Source organism: Anas acuta, chromosome 24 (genome assembly GCF_963932015.1).
Source record: "Anas acuta chromosome 24, bAnaAcu1.1, whole genome shotgun sequence".
Classification (NCBI taxonomy): Eukaryota; Metazoa; Chordata; class Aves; order Anseriformes; family Anatidae; genus Anas; species Anas acuta.
Window position 1 is genome coordinate 3,045,345 of NC_089002.1, and position 19,880 is coordinate 3,065,224.

General features: G+C 64.6%; 2 protein-coding genes across 5 annotated transcripts in view; both read left to right on the forward strand.

Moving 5' to 3' along the window:
- The window catches only part of CACNA1S (calcium voltage-gated channel subunit alpha1 S), a 31,543-nt gene extending 24,854 nt beyond the window's left edge, over window positions 1–6,689 (forward strand). The window contains exons 33-44 of the mRNA XM_068660185.1: window positions 322–481; window positions 797–924; window positions 1,389–1,485; window positions 2,219–2,321; window positions 3,221–3,322; window positions 3,423–3,547; window positions 3,977–4,105; window positions 4,648–4,838; window positions 5,494–5,558; window positions 5,776–5,885; window positions 6,054–6,134; window positions 6,244–6,689. Coding sequence (XP_068516286.1) covers window positions 322–481; window positions 797–924; window positions 1,389–1,485; window positions 2,219–2,321; window positions 3,221–3,322; window positions 3,423–3,547; window positions 3,977–4,105; window positions 4,648–4,838; window positions 5,494–5,558; window positions 5,776–5,885; window positions 6,054–6,134; window positions 6,244–6,498 — 1,546 coding nt within the window. The 3' untranslated portion in view covers window positions 6,499–6,689. The remainder of the gene's footprint in view (window positions 1–321; window positions 482–796; window positions 925–1,388; window positions 1,486–2,218; window positions 2,322–3,220; window positions 3,323–3,422; window positions 3,548–3,976; window positions 4,106–4,647; window positions 4,839–5,493; window positions 5,559–5,775; window positions 5,886–6,053; window positions 6,135–6,243) is intronic.
- A 1,874-nt stretch (window positions 6,690–8,563) lies between these two features.
- Window positions 8,564–19,880, forward strand: part of KIF21B (kinesin family member 21B) — a 32,331-nt gene continuing 21,014 nt past the window's right edge. For 2 of the 4 annotated variants that reach the window (XM_068660186.1, XM_068660187.1), the window contains exons 1-2: window positions 8,564–8,822; window positions 19,536–19,758. In XM_068660186.1, coding sequence (XP_068516287.1) covers window positions 8,785–8,822; window positions 19,536–19,758 — 261 coding nt within the window. In that variant the 5' untranslated portion in view covers window positions 8,564–8,784. The remainder of the gene's footprint in view (window positions 8,823–19,535; window positions 19,759–19,880) is intronic. The other 2 variants (XM_068660188.1, XM_068660189.1) reach the window with 1 other exon arrangement.

Below are 19,880 nucleotides of genomic sequence, written 5' to 3' on the forward strand. Positions count from 1 at the left end.
ATTTTTTTGCCCTACAGAAAAAAAGTCTGGGGGCACCGTGGCGTTTCTGTTCTGCATGTTTCCTTCCCAGACTGGATTTTAATTAGTGAATTTTCAGGAAAAGCAAGGGGAAGGGAGAGTTCAGCCCAAGGCTTTCCTTGACCCCAAATGCTTTGCTTTGGAGCTCGCAATAGCAGGCTCCCACGCCCTCCCTGCAGCAGCGCAGCGAGCCCAGGATCCTGCCCTCTCCTTTCCCTGCTCCCTGCTGTATGGGGCTGGTCCCTGCATGTCCAGCAGCCCTGCAGGAGGGGCCGGGTTCAGCGGGCATCCCCCTCTCCCCAGGTGTGCGACAGGGGAGGCCTGGCAGGAGATCCTGCTGGACTGCAGCTACGGGAAGCTGTGCGACCCCGAGTCCGACTTTGCCGAGGGCGAAGAGTACACCTGCGGCACGGGCTTCGCCTACTTCTATTTCATCAGCTTCTACATGCTCTGTGCCTTCCTGGTACGTGGGGCCGTGCATCCCCTTTAGTTCCTCCCCGTATTCCCCGTGTGCTGCTGCCCAGCCATGCACCGGTGCTGGCTCCTGAGAGGGAAGGGCTGCGTGTGCCGGGCGCATCCTGCTGTGTAACCCCATGGGGTGGGGGTCCTGCCTCTGTGTGGGGTCACCAACAGCATCCCCTGGCTCCAGGGAACCCCAGCACCTTCCTGTCCCTGACCTGATGTGTGTCTGCCTGAGCTTTGCCCCCTGCATGGAGCCCGTGGGCTGCCCTGCCCTGCTCTGCATGGGGTGGGGGGTCACGGTCCCCTCTGCCCCCAGATCATTAACCTCTTTGTGGCCGTCATCATGGACAACTTTGACTACCTCACACGGGACTGGTCCATCCTCGGCCCCCACCACCTGGATGAGTTCAAGAGGATCTGGGCTGAGTACGACCCCGAGGCCAAGTGAGTGACCGCGTGTGCATGGCAGGGGGTGAGGGACGTGGAGGGGACGCTCCGTGGGGACCCGTGTTGGGGGGCCGGGGTGGGCTGCCCTCTGTGCTGCAACCTGGGGCCAGCAGGGCCATGCGAGCCTCAGCACTGTCTGGCATTTGGATCCTGGCTTCTCAAAGGTGGGTGTGGGCTCGCCAGCATGTCCCAGGGTTGGCAGGAGCCATCAGGAGCTCTGGGGACACAAGACTCCCGTTTCCCTCCTCGTCCAGCCCTGGTGGTGCTGCCAACTCTTCCCATGCCTCCTTTATCTGCCACCTTGCCTCGGGGAACAGTTGTTTTCCCCAGGAGGAGCGCAGGGAAGTAAAAGGATTTGCCCACCACGCGGACCACGAAGACAAACCCACCCAGCCCCTCCCCAAACCACTGCCCCCCCTTGTCTGCCACCACGCTGCTGATGCAGCTCGTTGCCTCTGCAGGGGCAGGATCAAACACCTGGACGTGGTGACTCTGCTGAGACGTATCCAGCCTCCCCTGGGCTTCGGGAAGTTCTGCCCACACCGTGTAGCTTGTAAGGTAAGAGCCAAGGAGAGGTGGGTGCGTGGGCACGGGGCACCTTCCCCAGGCCATCCCTGCATCCTCCCCGGAGAGGCTGAAGACACGAATTCAGCCAGCTTTCTACTTTCATGCTTTATGGTCATGCTCTGACCTCTGGTTTTAATGGAGAGGAGTCTTTCAGAGGCAAGGAGAGGTGCTGTAACCTGCACAGAGCTGATGCATTTCAGGGTCCCGAAGAAAAGGACTTGCCTGTGCTCACCTCCACACCCAGGGGATGACACCCGTGGGCTGCCCTCCTGCACAGAGGTTTCCAAGCTGTGCTGGGTGCTCCACATCTGCACCTGGGGCAAGGGGGCAGCGCTGGGGCTGGGTACACGGCCACATCTTCTGGGCTCTCGAGGTTTGTCTCCGAGGGCTGATAGCACTGAGGGAGCTGGAGACTGCAGTTCTGAGCACGCTTTTCCACGCTTGGCTCTCTGCACAAAACCAGGCTCTGTACGAGGCTCCCAGGAAAACCACGTGGGCAGGAGCTCAGGGTTATACCTCCACGGGTATAAACCCTCAGGGATCTCAAGCAAACTTGTTAGGGGGTTGATCCCCAGGCCCTTCCTGGCAGCCTGGTGTGCTTTGTGGAGGACGGAAGGCAAAGCAGCAGGAATGCACCCTGAGAGCAGCGCCGTGTTTCTCCTGCTGGGGAGGGCAGCCAGCCTGCTCTGCCTCGTGGGGACACGGTTATCGGTTTGCTCCGCAGCGTCTGGTGTGCATGAACATGCCCCTGAACAGCGACGGCACCGTCACCTTCAATGCAACCCTCTTTGCGCTGGTGAGGACAGCCCTCAAGATCAAGACAGAAGGTACGGGGTGCTCGGCTCTGCTTCCACGGCACAGCGGGGGGGCTCTCTCCTTGTGCACGCGTATGGGGCTGCTCGGGCAAAGCCTGGAGGGCATTATGAGTTGCAGGGCTGTGTGTTGTGACCCCAAAGAGCGAACCACTGGCACCCCACCTGTGTGACTTCACTCTGAACAGCTCAGGAGCTGTTCTGACCCAGTTCCAAGCCCTGTCTCGGTGCACAGCCACCCTTCCTACACCGTTGAGGGTAGCTTGATCTCCCCGTGTGCCTGACACGGCGCTGGTTGTTCCAGTTTTCCATCTCCCCGGGTACAAATAACCTCAGACTGGGATGGAAGAGGCTGGCTGCCCTTTGAATTCAGCTGTGCCGGGGTGGAGTTGCTTTCACCCTCTTCCTCGCCAGCAGGGCGGTTTGCAAAGCCCTGCCTTGGTGAGAAACCACACCAGCTTGTTTCCGTGCCTGGGGGTCAGGCAGCAGCCCCCAGCAGCACGGCGCGGTGCCTCCCCTTCAGCCGGGGTGGGGGACACGGCCTCCAGCACCGTGCAGGAAGCACTGGGAGGATCAGAGGAGATCTGAGAGCAGGCATGGGGACGGGCTGGGCGTGCAAATGAGCAGGAGCGGTAAAGCCTGGGAGAGCACGGAAGGGGGGGGGTTGGAGCCTGCTGCTGATCATCACAGCAGAGACCACGGCACTCGTGTTCCACCCGTTTCCTAGCTGTGACTCACCCTGTAGTTAAGGCCTTTTTGCTAAAATCAAAGCCTTATTCCTACAAAGCTCCCGTTTGATGGGTGCTGTCACACCCTGGAAGAGCCTGGCCAGGTTTCCACACGCTTTGCCTTCTTCCCCCATGTCCGCTTTCCCTTGGGAACCAACCAACCCATCCCGCTCGCTTTTCTTACAGGGAACTTCGAGCAGGCCAACGAGGAGCTCAGAGCTATTATCAAAAAAATCTGGAAGCGAACCAGTATGAAACTCCTGGACCAGGTCATCCCACCGATCGGAGGTATCCCACCCCGTGGTGCCTCCCGGGGGGCCAAACAACCCCTGGGGCTCAGCTATGGCAATTCGGGGCAGTGCCATCAGGTTGCTCTCCTCCTTTCCAGATGATGAGGTGACAGTGGGCAAATTCTACGCCACGTTCCTCATCCAGGAGCACTTCAGGAAGTTCATGAAGCGCCAGGAGGAGTATTACGGGTACCGTCCCAAGAAGAACCCCGTAGAGATCCAGGTTAGTGGATCTAGCAGAGGCATCTTTGTGCCCGGTCAGAGCAGCAGGGATGTCCCCAGCCTCCCCTGACCTTCTTACAGGGAGGAAATCCCTTTGTGGTGGAAATAAAACATGTCCCAAGAGTGCTGGGTGAGGGAATGAGCCAGGCCCCAGCTCAGATACCTGTGGGTGAGGGACAAAGTTCTGTCTCCCCTTTGGGCACCGCCGGCCCGACCCATTAACGGGCTGCCCTTAGCAAACCCTTTTGTGGGGCAGCGTCAGCCCAAAGCTGTTTCACCAAGCACAGGGCCAGCAGCAGGGTGACCATGGCCTTTGCCAAGGCCTGGAGACCTCCTGAGTGAGCCCCATCACCGTTCCTTCTCCAAAGCCCCACGTGAGAGGGGTTGTGGGGCCAGGCCACCTCCAGCCATGCTTTCTTGTCCCCACCAGGCCGGGCTGAGGAGCATTGAAGAAGAAGCAGCTCCCGAAATCCATCGAGCCATCTCTGGGGACCTGATGGCTGAGGAGGAGCTGGAAAGAGCGATGGTGGAGGCTGCCATGGAGGAAGGGATATACAGGGTGAGCACAGCCCACGGGGCACCCCACCGTTTGGTGGGGGCTCAGCGTGGAGACCAGCAGGCCTCAGAGATAATCCTAACCATGACAGGCAGCGTGGGCCACCATGATTATATCAGTGCTTCTGTCTTCCTTCTCCCTGAGCATCGGGACATCCTGGCCCAGTCGCCCTGAGCAGCACATTCATGGTCTGAATTTTTGGGTAGACCTGTGCGGTGCCAGGAGCTGGACTCAATGATGGGTCTCTTCCAACTCGGGTTCTTCTATGATTCTGTGTTCCTCGCCTCAGTTTCCCCCTCTGTTTTTATAGACCCTGCTCACATGTCTGGCAGGGATGTGGTGAACATTGGCCCCCAGGTTTGGAGGGCCCCATCCACCCCTCCTGCCAGGCTAATGTGGCACAGCTGGGTGCCACCACAACGGGGACAGATCCACTTCTCTCCCTGCTGCCCCACGGGTCCCCAAACATGTTTCCTTTAATGGGAATGGCCCCAAAGCCTCCCAGAGCTCCAGGCCTCCCCTGACGCCCTCTCCGTTGGTTGCAGAGGACAGGTGGCTTGTTTGGCCAGGTCGACAGCTTCCTGGAGCCGAGCAGCCCCCTGCAGCCCCACGTCACCAGCCAGAGACCCCTGCAGTTTGCAGAGGTGGGCAGCGAAGACCTCGATTCCCCTGTCTTCCTCGACGAATTCCCCCAGGAAGGCAACACCAACACCAACAACAGCAACTGGCCGGAGGGGTAAGGGCTGGTGAGCCTCGTGTGGGCACGGCAAGGCTGGGGGAAGAGCTGGGGGCCGTGCCCTGCAGCCCTGCAGCCCCCAGCGACGCTGTGCTGGTGGCAATGCTGTGTGTTGGTCGTGCCCAGGGGATCCTCATGTGGCTAGGAAAGATCTGGAGAAGGGGCAGGGTTGCAGCAGTGAGCTCCCTGCGGGCTGCGGGGAGGAACCAGGGGCTGGATGCCAAGGCAGAAGCAGCCCCATAGGTGCAGGAGCTCCGTGCAGAAATTTAGCCCTTGGGGTGTGAGGTAGGGGTGTCTGCACGTCCAGAGGTGTCCCCAGGACACGCAGGGTAGCTCCAGGGCTGATGCATGGCCCCATACACAGTGTGCATGAGCTTGTCCTTCTCCTCATTCCTTCATCTCACCGCTGTTAGCATCCCAATCTCTGAGTGCCAACGCCCAGGTAGAGGCCCCCAGTGCCCAACATGGGTACAAGGGATGAGGGTTACCCGTGTAGGAGAACATACTTCTCCTTTTTGGGGTCTCCACCCTGTTCATCCATCCCAGCTGTGTCCCCCGGGGGTGGAGAAGGTGGGGAGGGCTGCGGCCGTGGCTGGAGCTGGGTGCAGAGCGGGGGCTCCCTGCTCAGCTGCCCCTGTCTGCCTGCCCCTGCCAGGCTGCAGTACGAGGACGAGGTGCTGAGGAAGACGACGCCGGCAGCACCCAGGCCTCCAGCACAGGGTGAGTGTCGGCATCGTCCCTGTCCTGGGGTCCTGAGCCTGCTCGGGGGGGTGGTGGCAGGCAGGAGGAGGAGCTGGGACTTGCAGCAGCCCAAAACCCCTCCACATGGTTCCCTGAGTTTAGATAACCCTTTCCCAGCCGGTCCCCTCTGGGTGGCTGTCGTGGCCTTGCCCTTGTGCCCCCCCGATGTCCCCTCCTCTCCTTCTCCTTCTCCTAGGCTGTGACCTCCCTTTCCCTTCGGAGAGGCTGCAGCAGAGGCCGAGCAGGAGCCGAGGAGCCGCCTCTGGGCATCTCCCAACGTCAGGGCAGCACCGTCTGCCCCAGGAGGTAACGGGGACGGTGTGGGGCAGAGGAGGTGAAGCTCGGGGGCTGCAGAGGGATGGGATTGCGTGCACAGGCTGGGGACGGTCCCTGCAGCCCTCACATTTTTGTGGGAGAGGTTTTCTGTGGGCACTGCCCGAGGCTGAGCTGCGGCTCTCTGCTCCTCTCACCCAGCCGGCCTCAGAACAGCAGCGGGGCGACAGCGGCGTCCCCAGCACTTCTTCCACCCCGGCCATCACCTTCCTCATCCAGGAGGTAAGGCAGGGGCTGGGAGGGAAGGGGGCTGGTGGGGGGCTGCTCGTGGCATGGGGGGGGGATCGGAGCAGGACAAAGGCAGTGAGCGTGACCCCGTCCTCTGCTGCAGGCTCTGATCTCCGGGGGCCTTGAGGCTCTGGCCCGGGACCCGTCCTTCGTGGCGATGACCAGGGCCGAGATGGCAGCCAGCAGCCAGCTGGAGATGGATGAAGTGGAGGAGGCAGCTGTGGAGCTGCTGAAGGGAAGAGAAGCACCGCGGGACGCCGGTTCTGTCCCCTGGGACACCTCGGCTGCGTCACCAGCCGGCTCCCTGGGGCTCCATGCAGCTGCCTCCCAAAAATCCAACCCTGCTGCTCACCCGTGAGCCGCCTGCCACTGCGGCCCCCTGGGCACAGCCCCTTTCAGGACCCTGTGGGGGCTACCAGAGCAATGACAGGCATCTCCCCACCTTTTTGGGGCTGTGGCTCCGGGGTGCTGGTGACGGGACAGGATAATGCTGTGCCAGAAGGGTCTGGGAAGAGCCGGACGGGTCATTAAAGTGTCCCTGCTGTGTGAGTCCCTGCGTTCCTCGTCCCCTCCTTCCTCTGCCAGCCCCACTGCACAGCTCAGGGCTGCTGACTGCAAATTGGGGCAGCAGCCGGATTTATTTCTCTCCAGGAAGGGGTCTGCCCCGGGGCTTGGTTTTACAGACTTCTGCTGCCCCAGGAGGAATTTGGGTGCCAGGCACTGGGGCAGCCCCGTTTCCCTCGGGCATCTGTAGGGTTCTTGCTTCAGAGGGTCTCCAGCCCCTCCAAAGTGGGTGATTCAGGGCTTTTCCTTGCCTAATATATATTAAAATGCAGCAAACCGATAGGTCCCAGGAGAGGTATTGAATCAATAGCGCTTGTCTGCGCTCCAGCAGGGCATTTTGTTAACTTAATAAAAGGGAAACGGCTGTTGCTGAGCTCCATCTGCAGCCCGAGCTCTGGGGAGCCCTTCTGGCACAGGGGACGTGCTGGAGCAGCCCCCTTCCCCCAGGGGCTGTGGGATCGGGAAGGGGCAGCCCTGGGAATCCCCTGCTCCCGCCCTAGGGCAGGGCACACAGCCCCTTAGGTGACCCTAAACACCTCTGCCCTCTCCTGAAGAGGGTTTTGGGGGTGGGCAGTGATGGTTTGTGGGCCCCACGGGGGGTGCAGGGCTGCGTGTGCCCCCTTCTGAGGGTGGAGGGGTGGGGGGGAGCTCACTGGAGCCCCCAAACACGAAGGGTGACACGGTGAGGGGGTCCTATATGCCCCAGCGATGGGGCAATGCCTCTGCACCCTCTGCTGGGGTTTGGGGCTGCAGGGGGGCTGCTCTGCCCCAAAGTGACATTTGGGGGGGTTCTCCCTCGGGATGGAGCATGGGGTGGGCTCTGTAGGGCAGCACACGGTGTCACCAGCCCTCCAGCCCCGGGGGGCTTTGGTGGGGGCACCCAGCACCCTGCTGCCCCCTCAGCGGGGTGACACCACGGCTGGGGTGGCAGCTGGCCCCGCATGGCCCCGGCACCCGCTTGGTACTGCCTGGTGCAGCCCCATATGACCCCATGCAGTCCTATATGGCCCAGTACACCCAGTGCAGCCCTGTATCGCCCAGTGGAGCCCCATATGACCCCATGCAGTCCTATATGGCCCAGTACACCCAGTGCAGCCCTGTATGGCCTGGTACACTCGATGCAGCCCTGCACAGCTCGGTGCAGCCCGGCATGGCCTGGAGCAGCCCTATATGGCCCAGTACACCCAGTACAGCCCAGTACAGCCCAGTACAGCCTGGTACACCTGGTACACTCAGTGCAGCCCTGCAGGGCCTGGTGCAGCCCAGTACACCCAGCGCAGCCCTTTATGGCCCAGTACACCTGGTGCAGCCCTATATGGCTCAGTACACCCAGTGCAGCCCTGTATGACCCCGTGCAGTCCTATATGTCCTGGTTACACCCAGTACGCCCACTGCATCCCAGTTACACCCAGTACTCCCAGTACCCCCACTGCAGCCCAGTACAGCCCGGATATACCCAGTGCAGCCCCATACACCCCAGTTACACCCAGTACTCCCAGTACACTCACTGCACCCCTGTATGGACCGGTACACCCAATGCAGCCCCATACATCCCAGTTACACCCAGTCCTCCCAGTACCCCCACTGCAGCCCAGTACAGCCCAGTACGGCCCAGTACGACCCAGTACACCCAGGAACGGGGCCGCCGGCCCGGCAGAGGGCAGCAGGGACAGACTGGGGGTGCTGGGGGGGGGTGCGCGTGTAAACGGGGGGGAGCTGCGCGTGCCCGACCGTGCGCGTGTGCGCGCTTGGCCGGGGGCGTGCCCCCGAAGCCCCGCCCACTGTGACCACGCCCAGACACGCCCCTCGAAGCCCCGCCCCCTTCCAATCCCCCCCCCCAAAAAAATCTCGCAGCCCCCGCCCCTCCCGGCCCCGCTCTCTGCGGAGCCCCCCCGGCGGCACCGACCCCGGCGGCAGCGCCCGGACCGCCCCCGGCACCTGGGGCGCCGCCGCCGCCTTCCTCCTCCCCCTGCCTCTTCCTCCTCCTCCTCCTCCTCCTCCTCTTCTTCCTCCTCCTCCTCCTCCTCCCCCCGCGGATGCTCTCGGGCAGCGGCGGCCGCGGTGCCCGGGCGGGGGGGGCATGGCGGCCCCGGACAGCTGCGTCAAGGTGGCCGTGAGGTGAGCGCCTCCGGGGGGGGGTGGTGGTGGTCCCGGGGGTCCCGGGGGTCCCGGGACGGGGGAGGGGGGGCTCGGTGCGATCCTGGGAGGGGTCCAGTGCACCCCTATGGGGCTCGGTGCACTCCCATGGGGGGCTCGGTGCATCCCCGGGGGGGTTCCGTGCGCATCTGGGGCGCACCCGGTGCGCCCCCAAGGGGAGCTCGGTGCGCCCCCAGGGGCTCTGTACCCACCTTGGGCTTCCCCCCCACCCTGTTCTACCCCCCTCTCCAGGGCAGCACGGGGGTCCCACGATCGGTGCAGAGCCGTGCCAGCCCCTCCCAGCCCCCCCCACCTTTTTTGGGGTTGCCCCCCCCCACATCAGCACCATCACTGCTCCGCTGCCTGGCCCCGCAGTGCAGGGGGGACCGCAGACCCTTCCCTTGCACCTCGCTGCCCACCCCCCCAAGGGCTCCTGGCAGGTTTGGGGTCGGGTTTGACCCCCGGTGGTGTCCAGGGGACACGGGGGGGGGGTCCCTGTGATGTGCTGGGGGGGCGATGCAGCATCTCCGTGTCCTTTGTGCTGTCTCCAAGCTGGGAACAATGCCCCTCACGGGTCTTGCACCTCCATAAAGGAGCTGCCAGGCACCGAATTCACGCCTGGCTTTTGGGGGGGGGGCTCGGGGGGGTGGATAGGGATGGGGCCCGGGGCTGGGTTGCAGATCCCCGACCTCTGCTGCGGATCCGCAGGGGATGGATGGAGCTGGGAGCCGAGCGGGGGCTCTTTGTTAGCGCCGTACCCGGCTGGGTGCATTCTGAGCGCAGCCGCTGGGGTCCTGCGACCCGCGGCGTTTTCTTCGCTCCTCTCCCTGCCAGGAAGGAGCCCCCGCATCCCCAAACCCAGCAGAAGGGGGTTAAGACCCCGGTGGAAGCCCACGAGTGAAGCAGGTCCCGGTTGGAGCTGCCACCCCGCGTGGGTGCTGGGTGCTCGGTTTCCTCCCGCTCACCCCGCGCCTGCCCCGGCTCAGCCCGCGGCTTCCGCACTGCCCTGGGTCAGGCCCTGGGTGCACCGAGCTCCCCGCAGGCTGATGGAGAGGGGCGAGGGAAGGCTGAGACCCTCCCCATCCCACTGCTCCTGCCTTGGAGCCCACTGTGGGGCTGCGGGAAGGGCCAGGGGGTGACCCAAGGGGTGACCCGAGGGGTGCTGCGGCCCCGTGCCCGTGAAGGCTCGAGGTGGATGGGGTGCGGATGGCAGAATGCAAAGGGGGTGGGTTAGTGCTCGAAGGGAGGTGCAGAAGCAGTGCCCTGGGCAGAGCACAAAAGATGCTGGGTGCAGCGTCAGGGATGGAGGGGGAAATGGGGGGGGTGTGGGGCTGCGCCTGCCACCACCGCCTGCGTGTGGGTGCACCCAGGCACCTCCCGGTGCTGCCCGCTCGGGGTTTTCTGCCTCGTTCCACCCCACAGGCTGGGAATTGGGGCCAGGCTGGGGTCCAGCAGGCTGGGGGAGCAGCGGGGAGGGGACAGCATCCCTCCCGTGTGGGTGCTCCCCCGGTGCCTGCGCAGGGCAGGTCAGGGGTGGCCGTGCCAGGGCAGTGACCCGGGAGCCGAGCGATGCCGGTGGCTGCGGGTGGAGATTTCCTGCTGGCCGCACTCTTCCCGTCCTCCATCCTGCGTTTCTCTTGGGATGGAGCCTTGGAACAAAGGCCCCGGCTCAGGGCCGGTCCCTTTTTTCTCCAGGAGATGAGCGGGTGCTGTCAGGGATGGTGCTGCAGGGCCGAACCCTTCAGCCCCTGCCCGCGCTGCTGGCGGGTGCACGGGGAGGGGACCACGAGCAGGAGGTGATGGAAACGCGCATCCTCCCCTCCATGGCATCATCGTGGTGGGGCTGGGGCATCCATGGCGAGGGGTGGGGTGGGGTGGGAAGGCGCCCATCCCTTTCCCACCCCTCCCCAGCTCGGGGAAGGGTGCCCGTGTCCCCCCTGGGTGCCGCCGGTGGGCAGCGGGTGGCGGGGGCGATGCTGTGGGGAGGTGAACGGGCAGGACAAAGGAGGGTGGGGGCGAGGAGGCTGCGAGACAAAGCAGGCAGGTCGCAGTGCTTGGAGGGGGGGGGCTGCGTGGCTCCTGGCACAGGAGGGCTGAGCCTCTCCTCTCCCTGCTGCTTTTGTGCCCAAGCACAAGCACGGGTCCCCTCCCGCCCTGCGGGTTTCTTTGTGTGACACCTTGCGGGGGGGAGCAGCCGGGATGCGGGGTCCTCCCGGCCCCCCACCCTCCGTGCGGAGCAGGTCCCAGCTCCCCCGGCTGTTTGGGGACAGGGCAGCTCCGGGAAGGATTGCGGAGGAGGTCGAACGCCTTTGGGGTGCGGCAGGATGGGAACAAAAGCCCCAATGTTGTCCCTTTGTGTTGCCGTGCCCTTTTTTTGGGTCTCTGAATCCCCGCTGTTGGTGGGGGCGAGGGGGGATGTGGGGAGACGTGGGGGGTCTTGGCAGGAAGGTGCTGGGAGCTGCTGGGCGGTGGGCACGGTCCCACTGATGCCGAGAGGTGCTGCAGCCACCAGGACCGATCTTTGGGGCCTCGTGGAGCCCCCAAGGTTGGGAGGATCAAAAAGGGGGGGCCCTGGCTCTTCTGCTTGCCCTGCCCCGGCAGGAGGAGGCCGTGGAGATGTCACCCTCGGCCTTCACATATAAAAGAAATTTTCCTCCTTCCCCTCTGAGAGCCTCGGCGGCCCTGTTGGCACCGGGGCCGCGTGGAGCTGGGTGCCGGGGGGGCGTTATTTAGGGCACGGGGGTGTTTTTTGGGCTTCCTGGTGCGCCACGAGCGCAATGGCTGATGCCTGCTGCAGCGCCGCCACCAGCAGCGAGAAACGCAGCCCTGGGGGTGCGCCCGGCCCCGCGCCCAGCGGGTCCCTGCAGCAGGGACCCACACCGTACTCCGGTGGGCTCCTGCCCCATTTTTAGGGTCTGCCTTCCCCCTGCCACCAGTCCCGAGCCCTCCGGGTCGCTTCGTGGGCCCGTCGGAGCTCGCCGGCTCTGGCGGATGCGGCCGGGGAAGGAAGCGAGGGGCTGAGCCAGGTGCTGTGCGCCGCGGTGCCGAGCGGGGACACCCCAAAACCCCGGGTGCTCGCTCAGCAACCCCGGGAAGCCAACAATCCCCCAACCCCTTTCCTTCTGCAGGTGACCTTCACAGCGTGGTTGCTGCACAGCAGCTCGCTGCGGCTCCCTGCAGAGCTCGGCGGGGCTGGCCGGGCTCGGGGCCCCCCCCTCTCCGTGCGGCACCGGGCTCCTGGTGGGCTCCGGCACCCGGGGGGGCTGCGGGGGGAGCGGGGCCGTGGGGCTGCTGGAGGGTGCTGGCGCCCGGCCCCGCTGCACGCGTGGTTTTGCTGTGTCAGGGAGCGCTGGTGGTGAGCAGGAACCCGGGGCTGTTTGACTCCTTGGCTGGGGGGGGGGCTGAGAAGCCGGGCTGGCTGCAGAAACGCCCCCCCCAAGGGCACTTTGCAGCCCCCCCAAGGTCCCTTTGCAGCCCCCCAAGCGTGGCGTTGGTCGGGGGGAAAGCGGCACCCCCCGTGCCGGAGCTGCCTGCGGCACCCCAGCGCGCCCGGCCGGCTGCCGAGACGCAGGAAGCTGAGCTTGTGAAATTGGGGAAGGAAGTTGAGTCGGATTTCAAGTTTATTTAAACTCTGCAACCTCCAGTCCTCCGCTGCTCTCAGGAACGCCGAGAGAGATGATGCTCCGTGCCCCTGTGCTGGCAGCGTTGGGTGCTGGCTGGGTGCTGCCCGGGGAGCTGCTCCCATCCCGTATCCGGGAGGCAGGACGGGGTTTTTGGGGTGCTCAGCATCACGCAGCCATCGTGGAATGCCCGGGGGGGTCAGCTCGGTGTGACCATGGGGGGGCAAAGCGTCCTGCTGCCCTGCCTGGGGCTCCACTGCTCGCTGGGGGGGTTCTGCTCACACGAAGCCTGTGGGATCAGGGTCGGTGCCAAGGAGGGGGGGTGGTTGTGCCCCCTTTTGAACCAGGAGGGCACGGAGCCATGGGGGCTGGCTCCTCCCGGGGCTGGTTTTGGGTCCGGGTGGGGAGGTGGCATCAGCCTGAGCGGTGTCACGGCAGTGTCACCCAAGGGTGGTGGCACAGCCCCGTCCCCGGTGCTCGCTGCCATCCTGGTGCTGCCATAGCTCCGAGCCCTTCGGTGTGGTCCCAGGGGTGTGCGTTTAGTGGGAGGTGTCCCTCAAACGCTCTGTAGGGTCCCTTCCATCCCACACGGCTCTGGGACACCATGGGGACGTTGCCAGACCCTCCACCCCGCTGCCTGGGGATGTGCCTGCCCCCAGGGTGACATCGGGACATCCCTTTTCCATCCTTTTTGGGGTGTCTCTCCCATCCCCAGGGACTGGGGGGCTCCCTGGTGATCGGGATCCAAGCTCCAAAACCGCATCCCGCGACCGTGCCGGGGTTCAGGTGCGGGGGCCCCATGCTTGGGGGCAGCGCCGGGGCCAGGTGTGTGGGCGAGAGGGGTTTTTCCGTGCCTGGCCTCAATCAGGCGTGCGCCTGCTGGGTTTTACAGCGGAAATGTTGGAGAGGGGCTGGAAACCTCGGCGCTGCGAGGGGAGCGGGGCCGCGCACGGCGTGGGGATGTCACAGCCCACGGCTCTTGGGGGCTCTGGGTGCCTGCACCCTACAGGATTGAACTGCTTGATGCCACGAAGTACCAGGAACCGGGGGCTCTTGGTGCCTTCCCTGCACCAGGAGCGAAATTTGAGGGGCAGGAGACGAGGCTCTGAATGAATTGCGGGAGGTGAAGCTCCAAACAAAGCTGTCAGGAACACGGCCCCGGCCCCGGAGAGGGAAGGCGATACCCCCACCGAGCCCGTGCTGATCGAGGGGTCTGCCCCGGCCCCCCCCTCCCCGGTGTTGTGCTGTTCCTGCTGCGGGGGCTGGCCCCGGTGGTCCCAGGAGGGTTTTTCCTGCTGGAGGCTGTCAAAACAGTCCCCAGCTGCTGGGTTAAACAGCCGGCGGGCTCGGGGTGTGCTGGATCGTGTGAAGAGCTGAGCCTGGCCCTATAACCTGTGTAACCCCCCCAGGGGGGGGTCCTGCCTGGCTGCTCTTCGTGCTCAGGGCTCGGTGGGTGCCGGGGGGGGTGCTCGGTGCCCTGCTCCCCTCCCCAAGCTGGTGCCGATGTGTCCTGGGGCAGTGCCGTGCCAACCCAGCCTTCGTGGGGGGGGGGTAAAAGGCTTTATCAGTGTCCTCCTGCCCCCACCCACAGCAGTCAGGACCCCACAGGCTCTCAGCCCCTTCCCTGGTGCTGCTTAATCAGAAACACCAGGGCCAAAGCTACCCGAATGCTCTCGGCTCTTCCCTCCCCAACCTGGCGCACGTGCGAGTGCCCAAGCCGAAGGACCTGGGTGTGAGAGCAGCCCCTGGGGGCTCTTGGGCACAGGACAGGGGGGGTCGAGGGGTTCTGTGGGCAGGGGGGGACGTGGTGGGGCCGTTCACCGTGCCCTTGGCCAGAAATTGTGAGGTTCCTGCTGCTGGAGGGTGAAAAATCCGTCACCTACTGCCAGAGCTCGCCCTGGGTGCGCATCGCTTGGGGGCACCTCGAGGGGGTCGCCTCCGTCCCCGCTCTGCTCCGGGAGGTGAGCAATGCTGGGAAAGGAGGAAGGGGCTCGTGTTGGGGGAAAAAAGGCTGGAAAAAGAGTAGAGGTGGGGTTCTGGTTCTTGTGCGTGACCCAGACCTGATACAGAGTGTGGGTGACGGGGTGGAGGAGCCCAGGGGCAGCGTGGGCGGTGTTGTGCCCATCACCCCATCCTCGGGGCTATTTAGGGTGGGCTCTGGGTCTGCAACCCCTTCGTCTCCTCGTGGAGCCCCTAGGTGACCAAGGCATGTGCCACCTGCATAGGTGCAGCCGACTTTTTGCTTGTGCTGGAGGGGAAAAGGGCAGAGAAAATCCCCCAGGGGCATGAGGGCGGCCGTCCTCCCTCTGAGCAAGCCCCTGTTAGCAGGAGGGCATCCCCCGGGCTGTGGGGCTGCAGCCTCTGCTCATCCATATTTCATGCTGGACCTTCCTGAGGGGAACACGGGGGTGTAAGGAGCCTGGAGCCATCCCCAGTGTGGGCCCAGCTTTGCTCCTGGTGGTTTTGGAGCTTTCTCAGCCTGCCCGTGCCGTTCCCGTGCGCTTGGAGAGGACGGGGCCACGCGGTGCCCTGTTCCTTGATCGCTTCATGCATGCTCCTTGCGCTGCCCACCCCAGGGTTTTGGGGCCCTTTGTGTGTGACTGCCCCCGGTCTGCCATCCACAAACATCCTCGTGGCATCTCCCAGCCCTTCTCCAGGCAGGATCAGCGAGGAGCCTTTGGGATCCCCAGCGGCTTTGGGACGGAGGAGGAGCCCGGAGGCACTGCGAACTCGGTGCTCCCGCTGCCCTCCAGGCGATGCGCTGGGAAAAACGCCATCCCCTGCTCCCCCTGAGCCCTGCCAAACCCTGCCTGCAGCCGTGGGCTGGGGTCTGCTGGGTGCTGGGTCCCCGTGTGGGCTGCATGTCCCCTGGCCCTTGGTGGGTCTCGGTGTGGAGCAGATGGCGCGGCTCGGGGCCGGTGTGCTCCTGCCAGAGCTAATGAGCAACACACGGCGGCTGCCAAGGCCTGATTTAAAGGTTTCCCTAAGCCTGGGAAAGCCTGGAGCAGGAGGATTAGGAGGCCCGGGGGGCTCTGGGGTTGAAGGCAGCGGGGTTTGCCCCACGGGGACCTGCTGTGCCCTCGGTGCTCAGCCAGCACGGAGGCAGGCAAAGCCCAGCGCTCGCCCGTGTTGTGCTGGCTCCCGCTAGGAAATGCCCTGCTATAGCTCTTAATCTAAGCGTTTTCCGACCAGACCTGGCAGTCCCAGGGGAGCCTTATTCAATTTGCTCTGATTGCCGAGCTGCTTCCCTGCCGCCGTAATTAAATGCTCGACTTTGTCTTGATTTGGGTCCGGAGCAACCTGTGTGGTGCCACCAGCCGGCTCTGGGCACGCAGGGACCTGGCTGGGGGCTCATCCTCGGGGGACGGGGACAAGTCCTGGGGGGGGACAGATCCTGTTCTGTGCTGGCCTGGGGATGTGGGAAAACCACGGGGGTCTTCACTCTGACCTATCCCTGCTGGGGAGGCCAGAAAGAGCCTGGGAGCAGGGACGGGAGCGATGTGGGCGCCGTGGGGAGCAGGGATGGGAGCCGGGGGACCGCAGACACCGTGGGGAACGCAGCCAGGCGCTGCTTGGGCTCGCCCGGTGCTGTCTGTGCAGGTAAATCGGAGGCTGCTCGGCTGGCCCCGGGGCTGCCAGCTCCACCCTGCGCCAGCCCTCGCCGCCAGGGCTGCCTGCCAGAGCCTCCTCGGAGAGCTGGGAGCTCCCTGCTGCACCGGGGCACTGCCCAGGAGTGGCTCTACCAGGCAGTGAGAGGCAGCGGGAGAGAGGTGGTGGTGACCCCCGGGTGCCCAGCAGGTGCTGGGGGGGCTGCCTGCACCCCCAGTCTGAAGCAGCTGCCCTGAACTGGGAATTGGTGGCGAGTGGACGTGTGCTTGGCCTCGCTGGGGAGTGCCAAGGGCTGGGACAGCCCCGGTTGGAAGTGGGCGATGCTGCAGGAGGGACGGATCCCTTCCCGTTGCATCGAAACCCACCCCGCTGGCTGCAAGGCTGGAGGTGCCGGGGGGCTCCCCATGGGGTCTGCTCCTGCCCCGGGGCTGGAGGGGACCCCGAGGGCTGCCCGTGGGAGCCGACAGCCTCGTGCTGCCCGCCCAGGGCTTGGCTCCCAGCCTGGCACCGAACAACCCGATCTTTGTGCGTGCCACGGGGCGCTCTGCGGCGCTCCCTGCCCCTGGGGGTGCGGGACCCGCTCCCCGCTTCTCCGCTTCCTCCCCAAGATGCTCGGTCACCCTGGCAGCCGAGCCATGGAGACGGAGCTTTCACAGCCTGCCAGCCCGGCAGGAAAGGGGAGGAGAGATGGAGAGGCTCCCCTCCGTGCTGCCGCTGAGCCTTTGTGTCCCCTTGTGTCCCCCCGCGCGGATGCGGGCTTTCCCTGGCGTCGCGCCGCTTGTGCTGCGGGGTCTGCGTGCCGATGCCGGAGCGGGTGGGCTCCTGCCGTGCTGCCTGTCATCCCCTCGGCGAGTGCTGCTGCTTTGGGAAGGAGCTGGTTTGGGATTCCCCCCCCTGCCCGTGCCTTTTTCTGTCTGTGCATCCGTCTGCAGCCATCCCTGCGCTTCGTGCCTTGGTTTATCCGCGTGGGCACGAGGGAGATGGGGCTGGTGGTGCCCTGGGAGCCCCAGGACAGTTTGTGTCCTCCCTGCGCTGGTGGCTTTGCACCGAAGCAGCTGGGGACAGGCAGGGGGACAGCCAAAGAGCTGGAGGAGCCTGCACCGGGATCAGCCGGGCTCTGCTCTGTGCTTGTCCCGGCCCCTTGGGGCAGGGCACCTTGGCACATTTGGCTCCATGCTGGGCACGGTGCTGGGCACAAGCTGTACGGGGCGCAGAGCAGCCTGGCTGCATCCCACTGCTGGGATTGTAGGGGAGGGAACAGCTCCATCAGCCTGTAGGGTGGGCCCTGCTGGCACCCCCCCCAGTTCTGCTGGGTGGACAGGACGTGGTGAGCATCCCTTTCGGTAGGGCAGGGCCAAGGAGAGGCAGAGCGCACCTGGACGGTGACCTGGTGCACCCCACGGTCGCTGCTCTGTGTTGCAGAGGAAGGAAACTGAGGCAGGGCAAGGCAAAAAGTGGGGTCGTGGGGCTGGTGGGGCTGAGAGTAGGGCTGAGGGGAGAGCCCGTGCTGGCTCTGCTGGTCCGTAGGGTTTAGGAGGAGGAGGTCTCGTGCCTCTACGCCCAGTGCCTGGCTTGGTGATGCCCCCCCTGGGCTGGGCTGGGCTGAGACCCCCGAGGGGCAGAGAGCTGGGGCTGCCCAACGCCGGGGAGCTGGGATGGTGGCACTGGCCTGGGGACACCTCCGTGGTGAGTCTTGGTGGCCTCATAAATCTCCTGATGCTGGGTGGCCGGGCCGCTGGTGACAGCCGCGTCCCCCGTCTGTGTCTGCTGGCACTTGCTGTGCTCATCCCTGCCCTCTGCTCTGCTCTTGTAATGGGGGGGCTGATATTTGGTGTCTGCAGCAGCTCCCCGGGGTGTCCCCGGGGTGTTCTTGGCCAATTGCCTGGGGACTGAGCCCATCGCCATGGTCGGGACCCTCCAGTGGGGCACCTGGGTCTCCTCCAGCCCCCGCAGGTCCCACTGCTGCAGGAGCTGGGCTGAGGGATGGGCCCCGCTCGGGTGCTCAGGACCGGGGTGTTTGGATGGGAGATTTGGGGAGCAGGGGTGGGGAGATGGTGGTGTTGGCGTGTGGATGATCTGGAACAGCCCCGTGCACCAGGCTCAAGGTGGATCCCCGAAAATCCTACAGAAAGCTCGTGTGCAGTCACCCCAACGCTGCTGCACAGCCTCTCTCCCAGACCCACAGGCACATATTTAATTACTTGGAGCAATTAAAAAAAAAGAACGAAGGATTTTGCTGAAGGCCCTGCTCTGCTTTTTCTTGGAGAGGGAAAAATTTCCACAAGTGCCCTGCTTCCAGCTTGTTCCTCTGCACGTCCCCGGGGGACGCTGTCGCCGTGCGTGCGCGCCTGGGGATGGGGAGGGCTTCATCTGGGTCAAAAAAAAAAAAAAAAAAAAAGTAATTAAAACTGGGGTTCATTTTCCTGGAGGAGGGTGGGCCCCTGGGGAAGGCGACGGCAGCGAGTCTCGGGCTGAGCACATCAGAAGCTGCTTTCTATTGTGGCTGCTGAGCTAAATATACCCGCGGACACCGCGCTGTTCCCACGCGTCTGCTGCGCAGCCTCGCGGCCCACCCGCCTCCCACGCCGGGGGGATTTTTGCCCCCCTCCCAGCCCTCCCGGTGAGCCCCATCCCGCAAAACCTCCTCTGCGGGCGCTGCGGGCTCGGGAGGAATTAATAGGCGCGTTGATGGAGCGCCGAGGGAGGGGAGCTCTGCAGTCATTAGCTCTAATGAGAGCCGCTTGCCAGAGCGCTTGGCTCCGCGCTCCCTTCTTTCTCCGCAAGTCCCCGGGGACCCGGCAGCTTCCCCCGAAACCCGGAGCTGCTGCACGGCCCCGGCGCCTCTCGTGCAGCAGATCCGCGTCGGTGTGGTGCACCCTAAGGGTTTTGGGGGGCTGGGTGCAGCGGGTGGGGACGCGGTGGGTTGGCCGTGCCCGCAGCCGGAGCTGCCCTGGTCCCGTCTGCAGCCTGGGGCAGGCACGGGGCTGGGCGGAGGGTTGGGTCCGCTCCGAGGTTTTGGTGCTGGCACCGTCTCGTCGGGTTTTGCGCTTTGCATTTCATTTTGTGCTTTTAATTTTGTCACTTTTCTAAGTGCAGTTTTGATCTCGCTGCCTCCCGAGCGGGTGCGCCCACGCTGGGGCTGGCTGCAGCGCGTCCCCTCGGCGTGCCCGTGCCCGTGCCCTGGCTCTCCGGGCTGCTTCGAGGAATTGATCGGTGTCTACCTGCAGCCTGGGGCTTGCTGCCTGGCCGGGGACATGGTGAATAAACTGGTGTAGGAGTGGGAGACTGGGCTGTATTCAGCTGTTGGTGCAAGGGAAGCTGTTGTGAGCTGTGCGCTCCGTACCGCGAGCGGTGGCACTGCTGTCACCTGCCTGGAGCAGCCCCAGCGTGGTGCACGCTGATGTCCCCAGGAGCAGGCAGCGGGGTGAGCCCCGAGGCTGTCCTCAGCCTCTTCCTCCTCCTGCAGGATCCGTCCCCAGCTGTCCAAAGAGAAGATCGAGGGATGTCACATCTGCACCTCTGTGACGCCCGGCGAGCCCCAGGTGCTGCTGGGGAAGGACAAAGCCTTCACCTACGACTTCGTCTTCGACCTGGACACGTGGCAGGAGCAGATCTACACCACGTGCGTGGGCAAGCTCATCGAAGGCTGCTTCGAGGGCTACAATGCCACCGTGCTGGCGTATGGCCAGGTACCTGCTCTGCCCTCTTTTTGGGCTCCATTGTGGGTTTTGGGCTCTCCTGAGCCACTGGTGCTCGCAGAGGTTAGGGGAAGGCACGGGTGTTAAAGGTCCTGGGTGCAGAGCGGACAGAG